The following is a 15,249-nucleotide window of genomic DNA, read 5'->3' on the forward strand; positions in this document are numbered from 1 at the left end:
AATGTAAGCGAATATGAAGATGCAGTATTAAATCACAACTGCATAAACTGTACTACCGTAATAATTTCACAGCCACCACCTGTTGCTACTGCAGTGAGCTCAAGTGTTGCGAATACCCACTTAAAATGCTCAGTGGCGCTAATCATCCCCGCATGAGCACTGCACGGAAAAGTGATCTCTAGAGATTCTATTAATAAAGTTTCAGAGCAGAAAAGTTACATACGCAGATTTTGCACAGGGGGATCGGCGCCCCAACCCCCATGTTGCTCAAGGGTTAGCTGTACAAGTCACACAGCTGCTGTGCACCCCAAATTATGCAAACTCTCGTGGGTCCCCAAAGATTCTGCAGGCTGTTTATGGTAGGTTTTCATTTGCACAAGAGCATATTTTTGCTCCACATTCCCTGAATCTTTCCATTTTCTAGGGCTTATTCCTGAATGAGAGACTCCTGTTTTCTGTACCGTAGAATACCAGTGGTATTACAACCCAGGTGCAAAACGATACTGATTAAATTCCCCCGGACACCAAGTTAAAGCTCGGGTCAGATGCACTCGACTTGACAAGTCAGTTATGAAAGCAACTATTACATCTGTCTATATTTTAGTGAAATGAAGATTTATAATCCCTTCTTTTTAGCAGCCTTTAATTGAGATAGCAGACATACAGAAATTATATATTTAAGGGGCACAACTTAATGTTTTTATATATATGTATACATTGTGGAAAAAAAAAATCAAGCTAAATAAATATCCATACATAGTTACCCTTGTGTGTGTGTGTTAAGTAGATTTAAGACCTGTCCTCTTAGAAAATTTCAAATACTCCTCTACTCAGCAGAAAAGACTCAACTAAGGAGAAACTCTTCATTTCCATGAGCACTGTGGCTGTGGTATAATTGGGAGCCACATAAAATTAAAAGGCTTTAGTCAAATAACCCAAACTCAATACTCACAACAGATAGCATGTAGCGAAGTCCAGAGCATTAATAGTTTTTGCCTCATCAAAAGATACAGAATATAACAGCTTTTGCTTTCATCAATCTGCTACAGATGGCTTATCCTAACAACCAATTTTCCACTGTCCCTGCTGCTTCTTAATTTTTCAAGATGTAAACGCCTGAGTGTACCTAGGACTGTCATGCGCTATCACAAGGCAATCAATATGTCAAAATTTATTTAATGACAAAATTGCACTTGAACATTACAACTAGCTATTCTTACCTTTTTTCTGTAAGGCTTACATATATAATACCACCACTTTTGTCAAAGGAAACTATCGATTTCCCTTTGAATTTGTTGGCTGGTTTATTAATAAAGAGATCTATTGTTTTGTAAATGAAAAAACACAGGGGTCTCAGGCTCCATCCTTATCTGCTCTGGCTAAGCTACTGAAAAAAAGGGGTCTTTCTTGCCCACACACTCACTGTCATGGCAAGATTACCATGAACACTCAAGGAATGCTGACTGGAGACTATCATCACTGTACTAATTCATTCACCTTATGAGTTTAATTCAGGGGAAATATACCTGGATAATCCTATGAATATAGCTTGCAGGATAATTACAGCACAGCCAGAAGAACCACCAAATGAAAAGCTCTCGGGAGTGCTGAACAGCAAGCTCTACTAAACAAACATACTGATCATTCTTAAGGCTGTAGTTATATTTAAACCAATTTGCATGGCAGTTCATTTCACAGAAATTACTTCATGGCTTCAGGAATCCCCTGTGAAATCAGTTACCAGCACTACCAATTTAAATTTTTTTTTTAAAGCAGACTAATAAATAATGAACTGATCACTGAACCATCATGTCTTCATACAGACCTACATCAGACCAGATTTGCTTATTTCACAGGTTGCCAATTATCTTGCTAAAAATTAACACGTACTCCATCAGGGGATATTGCTCCATTAGGAAGATAAGGAATAGAGGATTAAATCAGTGAGCAGGTCATTCATGGGCCGGGAGATTTAAAATGAACACCAGGAGCTAAAATTCTTAAGAAAACTAAACAGTGGGGCTCAAACCATTAACCTGATGAATAAATTAGTTGGAAGCACTAAGTCAGGTCAAAGTCACACTGGCAGTGAAACAATCTTCAGCAACATACAGTCAGTCACAGGCCATTAAGCGAACACGGATTTAAAATAATACCCCAGCCACCATAGCGAATCAATCATAGCACCATTTCCCAGAGATCCTGGACTGAACAAATCCACTCTCACTGCGCATTAGTTATCACAACAGGGTGCTCACTGTGTACCAAGCACTGAGCTCAGAACTACATGGGAAGCATTTCATTCTAACATTATTCTTTAAGTCAGGTACCATCATCCTCGTTTTATAAATAAGAAACTTGAGGCTTAGACAAGTGAACTTGGCAGAGCAACTCAGAAGGTCTCAAAGCTCAGATTTGAAGCCAGAGTTTGATTCAAGAGCCCTGTCCTCAACTAGGATACAATCCTGTCTTCCAAACCACTGTAGATGTCACATGAGCTAAAACCCATGCAACTCCAGACAGCAGAAAGAACACTGGTCAGAAAACTCAGCAGACTTATGTTTCTTCAGCTTACACTTAACTATACTTACGAATTTGAGCCTTAATTGACTCATCTGGAAAAAGTTCAAGTCTTTCTCCACTCACATGATTGTTGCAAAGCTAAAACAACTTAGTACATAAAATTATGATAATTCTGATCTACAGTCTAGTGACTTCTGTATCTGCAACTCTCGCACATTAGGATCACACTGCTATGTTCATATAATGGCCATAATGGGCTGAGGAATGCAATTTGAGATCCAGTGGTTCTCCAGGACAGGCAGAAGCCCCCTACGGGCCTTCCCAATTCTGACTTCTTGTCTTAAGAGGACATTTGTCAGAATGAGTTGTGTTCCACAGGCAGATTATTCTAATACACCCTCTGGCTTACAGAGCATTACACCTTGGGCAGCCAACGTTTTATAAAATGAGCACAGTGATAGCGTAACACATAATATCTCTTCAAGAAACCTTACTTACAGAATCCCTCTATGATGACGGACTTGAATTTCTTGGGTGCAGTGAAAAGTAGCCATTCCAGAGCTCTGTGAGTTTGATAACAATGAGCCCAGATTTGCCCCAGTTATTTTATTCTTGATGTATAAAGCAAAACAGAGCAAGTTCACCTGCTGTTTAACATACGAAAAGTTAACCCATCCCTGATGTCATCATGAGAATTTAAACATTAGCCATGCCACTGAGAAAAAAGCCACCATTTCAAACTACTAAATAATAGATGGTACAAAAACGTTTGCATTTCAATAGAACTAGCTTTATTATTATTATTATTTTTTTTTAAACAAAAGAAATGGTCTAAAAGCAAATGCAGATATGTACCGAGGGATGGACATGACCTGGTACTTACAGAAGAGCTGCTGTGCCATAAATGAAAACAGAATGTTAGGAGAAAAATGGTATTTCAGGTGCTGTCTGCTTGAATAATCTGGAGACGCAAGTTAACTGAAAGAAGGTGCTGTCCCAAGCAATCAGCAGGAACAAAAAACAAAACCAAACACAACCACCAGCAGCTGCTTCCCAAGAACTATGTGCTGACAGCATGAGAACTGCCATCAACTCACAGTCTTCTCATTTTCCCCGTTTTCTATAATTTTCCTCTTCTTTTCATCTGTTTTCTTCTTGAAGATGTTATTTCGGTAAAACTGAAGTTCTTTGATGCTTTCGCTAATGTCATCGAGAGCCCTACAAGCAAACACATCATACTGAATTGAAATGTCCACGGAGGAAGTAAGCAATCGACAACGTAGCTTCTTACAAGTAACAACAGGTATGACTGCAAATGCCACTGATACCATCAAGAAGAGGAACATTCCAATAAAGCAAATTTAAGTACTTTGTTAAAAAGAAAAGTCGGATTAAAAAAAATTTCCTAAAATATATCAGATTATAAAGTCTCCTAAACTGTCCTATAAGATGGTGAAGTGTTCCACGGAAAAAAAGAATTCCAGGGCTAAGTGAGTTTAGGAAAAACTAGATCAAGCATTCCTTTCCTGAACTTATTTACTAATGTGTACTGTGAATTTCCAAGGGGAGGCTGTACTAGGCACACAGTAGTTCTAAAACTTAACCACATGTGTGGAATAATCATTAACAGCTCATGGAACAGAGTTTGGGAAACACTGTGCAATACTTAGAGACATCCCTATACAAAATATACTGACCTGCTCAAACAGGACTCATGACTCAGTCATAATAAACACTGATCATCAGACAGTACCTAACCATAACAGAGGATCTACCTCCTCTCTGGTAGAGATTTGTGCTACCATCAGCTACAACACCCTCTCTTCTCCAAAATGCTCTCATCTGTTGTAGTCTGAGAAATCAAGTAACCGAGATTACGAGACCTGTGTGCAGGCCAATCAGTAAGCTCTGAATGATAAGCCAAGGGCTTCTTCTAGAGAATAAACCGCACAAATGTTCATGCGAGAATTTTACAATGGTTATTGTTGTGGCTAAAACGACAGTTTTGCTTTCTTCCCTGGTATTGGATATGTGGTGGAGAGCAGACTAAATCAAGGTACACAACATCTTACCTACAACACTTCAATCCAAAAACATTTGAAAATCCAAAGTACTTTTGTGACTCGCTCTGTAGCAAAACCTGATCAATCTTGACATGGGGCTCTTTATACTCATCAGTTATGCCATTTGGTGTGCATGCCCATACATTTCGCTGCAGAAACATCCGTGTGTTTGACCATGGGATGCTTCTTCAGACCTTCTAAGGCATGTTATATAACGGTAAATACCACAAATACACTACTACCTTTCTAAAGCTTGAAAATTTCCGAAATCCGAAAGACATCAAACCCTAATTATTTCAGATAAGGTATTCTAAACCTGTATTGTGCTGTGGTCCGTGCAATTCCCCCGCAAAGAAACACTAGCATGCCAGGCTCCTTATAGCAGGGACTCGGTCTTTCTGTTTGCCTAGAACTGTGCACGTAGGCACTCAGCAAAGGGATGAACTCAAGGCTGCCCTTAGAAGTCAGCTGCTAGGGGCGCCTGGGTGGCTCAGTTGGTTAAGCGACTGCCTTCGGCTCAGGTCATGATCCTGGAGTCCCGGGATCGAGTCCCACATCGGGCTTCCTGCTCAACAGGGAGTCTGCTTCTCCCTCTGACCCTCCCCCCTCTCATGAGCTCTCTCTCTCTCAAATAAATAAATAAGACCTTAAAAAAAAAAAAAAAAAGAAGTCAGCTGCTAAATCCCCAACCGACTTTTATGGTTCCTCCTGAATGATGATAAAATTAAAAAAAAAAAAAAAAAGTAAAAGAGCCAGTACAGGACACTGGGTAAACAAAATCTTCAATTTCTTGTGTACCTGTGCCTAAGTCTGCAGACTTAATAGAAAGGATCTGAAACACTCAAAAGTGTCAAAGTTAGGCTAACTATGTTATATAACTGTCCACAAAGTGTTCTAATTAATTTTAAGTGGCTACAAGTATTCGTATTCTTGCTGGGAAGAATATCAATACTGCTCATTACTAGAAAGATTACAGACTGTTTCATCATACCTACAAACTAAGCTATCTTTTAGTGTTAAAAGATGCTATCCATCTCAGAAAGGACTACTAGAATCCTGACGAGAATTCCTAATAATCTTAGCAAAAAGAAAAAAAAAAATTTATGCTAGTTGACCTTTGTTTTTCCCCCCAAGAAAAAAGAGTAGAGAACAGACAGTATTTTAAGCAGTCAGGAATTTGGGGGTTATGTGTGTGTCAGATTGCCAAGTGCTTGGAAGGACCCAAACTTACCTGTGAGAAGCAGCCTTCTTTGGCGCAAATTCATATTCTTCTGGATACCAGCGTCTATACACAGCAAAAATGGAACTCTCAAAGGAAACTGTCTCAAATATACTGGATAATTACCTCCTTCCAGTCATTTATTAACACTGAAAAAGGCATTTGGGTTGTGACTATCAAGATGCTTCCTTGCCTGGGACTCTCTTTTCCACCCTCTCTTCACCCTAGATACTCTCTTTAGGCAAGCTCACCCATGTCTACGATTCCTAGATTCACTCCATTCCAGCCGTCTCCTAATTTGTCATGGATAGCCAACCACCTGCTGGACATCTCCACCTACAAATCCATTAGACACTTCTAATCAACATATATAAAACTACACTTCTCCTCAAGACCTCCCTTCTCCCATCCACCAAATCTGCTTTTGCTCCTATTTTCCCCTTTATCTTTGAACAATTCCATCATCTGCCTACCTGCCCAAACCAGGAACACTAGAATTGCTTTAGAGATCTTCCTTTCCCTCACTCCCCCATTCAAGCATTCCATACCATGCCAAGAGATGTCGCAGATGGGACATTCTCCGCACCCTTCTCTGCCACCCAAATGCCATGTCCCTAGCTCATTCTTCCTTCAAGATAAGGCAAAAATCTCCTTTCTTATCTCCCTTTTCTTGCCACCTTATAATCAGAATGACCTAATCGTATCACTCATTGCTCTACTTACACTTTTTGAAAGGAACCCATCCCTTACGTTAACCAACTCAGCCCACCACACAAGCCCTTCACGATTTGGCCTCACCTCTGACCTTTTGCAAACTGCATGCTTGGCACTCCGGCATTGATGAACTATTTGTAATTCCCTTATCTTCCTGAGCCCTCATTTCTTCATACTTCTGCCCATTCTCTGGAATCCTCCTGCCTCATTTAAATGCCAGGAAAACATCCAACTCCTCTTTACATCTCAACTTAAATCTCCTAGGTAAAGCTTTCCCCGACTTCCCATTCTTCACTCCAACAGCTAGGGGCTCCTTCCCCCTGGTGCCCTCAATATTCAATATGCACATTTCCATTACAGAAGTCATCATACAGTATATGAGTCAGGTGTGTTTTTTACACATCTCTCAACCCACTAGATTCTATGCTATTTCAAGGCTTTTCATCTGTTACGTTCCCAGCACATAGGCCAATGCCTGGCACATAATGGTGTTCAATAAATTTTCTGGACTAATGAAATTTATACAGAAGATTTTCAACATTGTTTCCATTTCTCACCAGTCCAGAATCAACTAAGGACCTGTCCAAGTGAGGAAGGGATGAAGTTATGCACCCACCTGGCTCCCACAGTTCTATCGTTCTATTCAATTACTTTCCACAAATTCTCAATTAAAACATGCTAAATGAGGCAATTTAATGGATCCTAAATACAGCCCTTACCTGCACAGTTCTTTAACAGTGCTCACATCAATTATTCTATAATGAAGATGTTTCATGAACTGGGGCATGTATTTGTCAAGAAACTTCTTATCTGCATGAACTGAATTTCCTAGAAAGACACGAAGCATACTGCATCTGTGTATTTCTAGCAATATACAACAGGATACAAAAATTCATTAACTGGTATTGAAATGGAGAGTTTTTTTTTTTTTTTTTTTTTTTTTTTTAAGTCAAACAACTCCTAAAAGCATCTTGGAATTCCTAAATCAGGTTTGAGTGCATTTGATTATGTTGCAAGTATAGACTTCTGAGTAGTCAGTCTAGCTCATAATAAATTTATAAACAGCCTCTCTATGGACAAAAGGATAAATCTACCATTCCACATACTTAAAATAATGCACAAATCTATTTGTTACTTTTTCAGATCATATCAGATGTGCAAATTTTCTCCCAGTGTCATGAAAGCCACACTATTAACACTAAAAACTTAACTGAACCACATTAAGTAAATAAAGCTTTATTCACATTCCAATTTTAACAAATCATATCCATATTCATGTTTCCATACAGTAATTTATATTAAAAACACTAAATTTTAAATAAGTACTTTAAAACAGACAGCAGCCACACTAACTAGAGGGAAAATATATATACAACATATACTCTAATACTTAATGTCAAAACTTTTTTTTTTAATGAAATTTAAGGAAAGTGTAGGTTATCATATCAATTTACATATACAAATGCAAATACACCTCCACAGACCATTAACTCCTCTGACAATGGCAGGACTTTCAAAATCCTAGTAGAACTGGCCCGGTTTCTTTAAGAAGTCAATGTCACACAGGGAAAAAGGAAAAAAAAAAAAAGGTGGACATTTTAGATTAAGAGACTAAAGAGACAATAATAACCAAATGAAATGCATGAGTCTTGACTGAGTGCTGGTTCAAAAACAATTAGACATTTTGCACGTGGACTAGATGTCAAATGATATTACTGAATTATTTTTAATTACCTTAAATGTGATAATGATACTGTGGCTACAGAAGAAAATGTCCTTATTCTTAGGAAATGCTTGATGAAGTATTTAGAAATGAGGTGTCAAAACGCCTACAATTTACTTTCAAATGTCCGACAAAAAAACAGACAGGTAAAACAAACATGGCACAAGGTTAAACCATTCATTACCAAATCCAACTTTCCTGTACGTGTTGAAATTTTTCCATAATAAAAGTATGAAGGAAAATTTTACTGAATGAGTCTATGTACCCCAGATCCCATGTTGGGTTTCAGGGCAGTTTCCCAATACTCATAAATTATACAAGGAAACTTGAACAGAAAATTAAGATGTATAATCCAAGTCAGGGTAAGTGGAAGGCATGATGGTCTTAGTTGATCTTTCTGGAACTGCAGTCTCTTGAACCACTACAATAGAAGACTATCTACAAGGTATTCATAGGATTGGATTTTACCTGCAAGTGGACAGAGCCCCGGAGGAGTCTGCTGTCGTACAAAGGACAGAAATTCATACTCTGCCTGCTGCAATGTCATTGTACTCTCCTTCACTGCCTTGGTTAGACCAGACTGCAAGAGAGAATCCCCAGCCCCCACCAGAAACACATCAAGTCAGTTTTCAAAGGCATCCAGAAATGAAACTTCACTGCTAAAATGGGCAAATATAACCACAGATGGACCATTTATAAAGCTCAAGTTCACAATGAAACTGCCATCTTTGCTCTGATTTTTTCTTAAAGAATCCAGGTCAAATAAGCTATGTTCCTGATTGTTAATAGCATTTCCACACAGTCAAAAAAAGATGGTGCTCAAAGTCCAAGCTCTGGGAAAAAACAACTATTAACAGGAAAACAGCATTCCCCCTTTTCTGAAAGTTGATGTCTAGCCTTATCCAAAAGACTGATTTGAGCAATACTTGACAATCCGCAATGCGTTCGCGACAGACTGAATGCAGGAGAGGAAAAAAGAGAACATTCAGGAGATGATCTCGAGAGGTCCCAAAGATGACAGGTAAACAAGCAAGCAGTCTCCCAGGCTTGCCAAGCAATCTTCCTCTAACCCTTTTTAGAATCCCATCCAACAATGGTATAGGATTCAGATGTGGGAGCAACACGCTTGTTACTGATCCCCAGAGCAGCGCTCCTGTTATTTTGGTAATGTTACCTTCCCATGATGCTCCTTACACCAATCTGACATGCTGTCCAGTAACTCATCTGGCTGTTTTATAATCAGGTTAGGACCCTGTGGATGGGAAAAGCCATTAGTCATCCAGAATTGACAGGGATAACCGTGGTTTCTGAGGTAAAGTTTACGCTGCTGTCAGGATTCAATAGATAGACAGCAGAGAAAGAGATGAGGGCCCTTTGTTATCTCTGTAAGTGGTCCTTATTCATTCCAGCACTGTTTACAATGGCTAAAAGGAATGCATACATGCACGTGCACACACGCATGCACACACACCTCTGGAAAGTGAAATGCCTAACAGAGGACATTGGTTGTCTGTCAAGGATCAGCAAACTATAGCCCCAGCCTTTGGCTTTTTTTTTTTTTTATCCAGCAAGCTAAGAATAATTTTTACAATTGTAAAGAGTTATAAAACAAACATGTGACAGGTATGTGGAACTCCAAATGTAAAATATTTACTATTCGGTCTTTTTTCAGAAAGAGCTTGCCAACCTCTAACTAGGAGTTCATTTTGGAAAGTGTCTATATTGCCAAGTGAAAAAAGCAAACTGCAGAACAGTATATATGTGCATGTGATTTCGTGTACACGTGTTTAAATTAAAAAACACACATGTATATATGCATACAAAATACCAAGAAAATATACAAATTTTGGGGAATAGGATGCAGCAGCAGAACAGGGCAAAAAAACCCAGCTTTCTACACATACATTTTGGATAAAGTTATACTGTTTAACAATATTTTTGTATCAAAAGGTTAAAGGTAACTGGCAACATTTGGAAAAAGAAAAAAAAAAGTAACACGTGGCTCTCAAATCCTCCACTCCATTTAACAGAAAATTGAACTTCTGAGTGTCTCAGACAGAGTCCCAGCAGTCACAGAAGCCTGACTTGTGGCATTAAAATAAGTCTTCATGGGTATAGTTTCTCCTGTACGATGGCGATAACAAACTGCCCCCCCCCAACGGAATGTTTAACATAGGATAAAAGAAATTATAGATATCAAAGTTCTTTGAACTTTTGGAAGTATTCTATGAATCCAAGGTATTATTACTACACTAAGGTGGTAAAAATAATTTGCGATCACTGAGAGGAATGACTAGAATTTGACTATTTGACATCTTAAAACTAACAGGGAGTTTCAGCCAAATAAGAAAATTGGTAAAGGCAATCCCCAAGAAGCAAAAAATTTGTTCTGATTAGTTTTTTAAAAAACCAAAAAACCTCATACTGTTAAAAAAACAAAAAACAATTTCAAAAAACCATGATGGGAAAAGCAAACTATTAATCTAAGGCTATCTAACTTATTTTAGGTCCCAGTTTGGCACACTAAACTACCTACAGAAAAATTTTCAGGGTAGGATGTTTACTCTTCTACCAGCATAAAACATTTTCCTCAGACTCATATACAAGAATAAAACATATTTTCCACAGAAAGGACACTTAAGAGCCCTGAGCATATATTTTTTAACATTCTTATCCTCATCTGACTGAGTCTATTTACAAATGCCACACTCATCGGCAGCTGTGTGAATACAGACCCAAATTTCCTCTAGGGTACATACTAACTAACTGGTCCATTAAACTGTCAGTATTTCACATTATATCAACAGTCTAAAGGAAAAGCTCTTCTTCAGCCAAGGGTAAGTAGGGCTCACAAAATAAAGACACTTCTCTTCCCTATTCATCCGTACTAAATTCCAAGTGACAGGAAAAAACAACCAAACCTAAAACACAGAACTTTATTTATATAATGTTAAAAAAAAAAAAAAAAGGAAAAGAAAGGAGCTAGTTGTTATGATGCGAAATACAAAGTCTCATGATTCTCCTCCAGCTGATGTATCAAGTGGTACTCCAGATGTATGCCTGGTACTCTACAAAAGTCACAATTCATCTATAAATACCTTCTCCTGTCCCTTACCTACCAAGATAAGTCTTACTGTGCATTTATGAAATCTATCCAGTGTCAGCAGCACATCACTCCTGCTCTCTGGGAATTGATTTTAACAGGACTACCTTTTCCACAAACATCCCCACTGTGTTCCTATTCTAGAGTTTCTTATGGCCTCTGAAAATCCTGACAATATGAGACCAGGGACCAATTCCAGACCAGACGCCCTCACACACTTCTCAAATGCTTCATAAGTGGCCAAAAGGCAACAGGTGTGTTGTTTTGCTTAATGTTTCAGCTAAAAGCAGCATGTTAAAACCTTAATCATGCCCAATATATCAACAAGAGAGTATTCTGATTCTGCCTCAACAGGAATTCTAAAATCTTAATATAGATCTAGACAAGCACACATCCTAGTTGAGAAGGCAGAAACTGGACACAGAGAATCGAGTTAAAATTAAGGTGATGACATACAGATATTTTGGCCTGAGTCACTAATCCTGATGACACAACAGCTGGTTGTCTTATTGGTTAGAAGTACTTTACTCAAACCACCTGGGTTAAATTCCTGACTGCCCCAGTAATAAGCCAGGTGGCCTTGGGAAAATTACCCAATATCTCCATGCCAAAACGTCCTCTTCTATGAGTGCAACCACCTCACCTCCCTTATAGTTGTTGTAAGGACTAACAGTGTATACATGTAAAGCATTTAGAACTGTGGGAGGCACACAGTAAGGTCTCAGTAAACAAGGGCATGTAGGTTTCTGTAATTTTTGGCATGGATAACTGAAAAATAGCTAGACTGTGAGATAGACTACTTTGGTTCCAGAACCAACCCTACCATGACCTAGCATATTCCTTGGGAACTTAACCTATATGGACCTCAGTTTTCTTATTTTTTAAATAAGGAGATGGGGAAAAATGATTTAGATTTCTCATACACTCTAAACAGTATGACTGTATTACGTGGCATCACCTACTTCAGCCAAAATGTTGAGATCAGAGTCAGTTATCAGACAGGCCATCTCAATAATCTGGTCCTTCTCAATGTCCAATCCTGTCATCTGCAACCAAAAATAAATATGTAACACACCAAACCATCTTTCTGGTCTATTTTACCCAATTTTATTGAACAGTAATTCCCTCAAGCATATTCCATTTATATCCCGTAGCCAGGATAAAAGAGACAACAATGCTTCTCTGGCAAGCCCCCAAGACACTAAATATGAGTCACTTATTCAGTGAATATTTACCAAGGGCCTGCTATATGTCAGGCACCCCAGTTCTACTGCAGGACAGATGCAAAGTCAGCAAAATTGAGTGCTGACAGCATTCAATTTGGTAAGAGACTACTCACATCACTACATCTCTGCAGTTTACAAAGTTTTCATATTAATTACACCTCTTGATCTTCATCACAATCTAATGTAGAAAGCACTGTTATTACCCCCATTTCATATATAAAAAACTGAAGTTCAACCGAGGCGGGGAGTCTTCAGCATGGGTATGGAAAACCTCGAGGGATCAGAACTGGGTTCTAGTCCCAACTCAGAACCTAACCATGACCTTGAATGAGCTCAATCCTCTCTCTGGGCCTCGGTTCTCTCGTTTATGGAATAAGAGGTAAGGCTGAGTCATCTCCGGAGTCCCGTCCAGCTATAACAACCTAGGGTCCTGTTAAGACTGCGGAAGGAGAGTCTGGAGTCTAGCAAAGTCGCTGTCCCAACCCCCCACCCCAGTGACCCTAAACCCAGAGGAACCAAAGCGTTAGGGAGGTTTACATCTGGGTGCAGGGGATTGGGGGGAGCCATATGGATGACTCTTCCCTTTGGAAAACAAACCCCACAGCCCAGCACAGTCCCCAACACTACAGGACTCCAGCCTGCCGACCTGCCCCGCGCAGCACACAGCCCGGCGGCGCTCACATGCCACACCTGAGACCCAAAGACCCGCCGCTGTCCGCGGACAGGCTCAGCTACTCCGTCTACGCGCGGAACCTCACTCGCCTCCCCTCATCCCCGCCGACCGCACTCACCTCCAAGTCCACCCAAACCATCCGCTGAGCCATGCTCTCCCCTGCCGCCATGGCTGCGCCACCTTCGCGGACACCCCGCGACCCGAACTGCCCGCGACTCCCACCCACACCTCGCAACAGCCTGGAGCCCAGGGAGCCGCCTAGCATCACCCGGCACGAGCCGCCACGGCCCCAGCCTCTCAGCCGGCGCTGGCGCAGGCGCGATGGTCGCTAAACGTCGCAAACCCGCGGGGAGGCGCAGGAGCGAAAACCACAAGTCCCAGCATCCTGTGCGCCAGCTGGCCCTGAACAGCCCGGCTTAGTTGCCGAATGGGATGATGGGAGTTGGAGTCTCGCCCGGTGTTCCGACCGGTTTCCCCCACCCCCGCCACGTGTTTTCGGATGTTACTGGACGCGCATGTTTTTCAGAACTAAGTTTATTCGTTTCACAGTTATTTCCTGACTTTGGATTAGTTGCAAAGCGCCTAGTTGAGAAAGAAGTCTTACTTTCTTTGGTCAAAAAAGACCTGATTATTTATTATTGTTTATCTTTTTTGGTCCCCCCTTTACTTACCTGCTCCTCCACTCCCCACTGGGTATTTTTCTCATCGACGTAAGGCAGCAGTGCGGTGTGCTTCTTTTTTAGGCCAGAAGGCCAATTCGGCTATCGTCAAATCCTTTAGAAATCCTTGAGATCTCGTGTGAGCGATCTCTTAGCATGCATTAGGTGTTCAATAAGACTTTCTTTCCTTGGCAAAGGGCTGCTCTTTATTCCTTAGGGAGGGCGGGCGTCTGTTTCAGCTCAGCTGTGCGGTGTCAGTGGTAATGACTTCCTGCTCCACCCTTACAAGTCCTCAAAGTTTAAATCTTGTCCTTTTATAACGAATCTATGCAGCAAATTAAAATGAACTAAAAACGGCTCTGCCTGCTCTGTAATCTGCTTTGGTTTTGATCGAGTAATCTCCGATGTAGCTATAGTTTCCGTCATTTCCAGGAGATGGCCATCAACAGAACCTGTTGACCGTGTAGTGTCAAATTGCACGACTCTCTTAAATCTTGGCTATTCAGTAGCAAACTCGTGTGCAGAGTGCAACTTTGTCACAAACATTGGCTTCAGCCTGGAATTACACCCTCTATGTATTTTTTCTGAAAGCCGTATTGCCACTAATTACAGAGCTTGTGGTCCATCGCATAGTAATTCGTACCTGGTGAGCTGGTTTTGTGAGAGAGAAACTTGTTACCTAATCAGAGCTGTAAGGATAGCATAGTGTACTGGATGTCACCTTCAACTCCTTTGGTGTACCCAAACCACCACCTGCCAGGGCACATAGAAACTCTTTGAAGGGTCATGAAATTGTGTGCACAGATGGTATACTTATAAAGACTTTTATTGTGCACAATGTGTATGTATTATAACTGCATTGCCTGATGAGTCACATTGTTTTGCTATAGCTTTTTATTCACTGTAGCCTACTCTATAAGGAACAGTCTACATTTCTTCCTTTTTTCCCTTAGTTTTTAACTTGATTCATAGAAAGAATCAGTTGAAATACAGAAACTTTTATCAATTGGGCTTTTTATCATCCTTCTAAAGTATTATTATTTCTTTAAATTTTCACAAAACACCTTTTGTTTTCAAAGTTACTACTAAAACATTGTTCAGTTTTATTAGAAATTACAACTTAGAAAATGCTATTTACATTTAAGAACTTATATCCTGAAAATTTATGACCTTAATTTTAAAATACTATGTAGTTAAAAATTACGTGTGGACATTTTTGAAACTTCGGTTTTCATAGTAACTATAATGATAAAGACACATTTTAGGTGAATGGTGCTATAACGCAAGGAGACTTAGCAGTTGTTGGTTTTTGTTTGTAATATCGTTACATTGGTGATCTTAAAGAT

General features: G+C 39.9%; 1 protein-coding gene across 1 annotated transcript; it reads right to left on the reverse strand.

The window, feature by feature from the left end:
• Positions 1–3,291: 3,291 nt before the first annotated feature.
• On the reverse strand, positions 3,292–13,579 carry REXO2 (RNA exonuclease 2). Its single transcript, XM_021696389.1, has 7 exons — positions 13,363–13,579; positions 12,308–12,391; positions 9,417–9,494; positions 8,711–8,822; positions 7,239–7,347; positions 5,818–5,871; positions 3,292–3,741 (listed from the first exon to the last, which is right to left on the reverse strand). The coding sequence occupies exons 1-7, from the start codon at positions 13,507–13,509 to the stop codon at positions 3,612–3,614; spliced, it is 714 nt and encodes a 237-aa protein (XP_021552064.1). The 5' UTR covers positions 13,510–13,579; the 3' UTR covers positions 3,292–3,611.
• Between the last annotated feature and the right edge of the window lie 1,670 nt (positions 13,580–15,249).

Source organism: Neomonachus schauinslandi, chromosome 11, assembly GCF_002201575.2.
Source record: "Neomonachus schauinslandi chromosome 11, ASM220157v2, whole genome shotgun sequence".
Classification (NCBI taxonomy): domain Eukaryota; kingdom Metazoa; phylum Chordata; class Mammalia; order Carnivora; family Phocidae; genus Neomonachus; species Neomonachus schauinslandi.

Coding starts and splice junctions, on each gene's coding strand:
- REXO2 (XM_021696389.1), bottom strand. CDS start 13,509: ATGCTAGGCGGCTCCCTGGGCTCCAGGCTGTTGCGAGGTGTGGGTGGG. Junction 8,823..9,416: donor GTAAGGAGCATCATGGGAAG/GTAACATTACCA, acceptor TCTCTCTTGCAG/TCTGGTCTAACCAAGGCAGT. Junction 5,872..7,238: donor ACTGTTAAAGAACTGTGCAG/GTAAGGGCTGTA, acceptor TGCTGTGTATAG/ACGCTGGTATCCAGAAGAAT.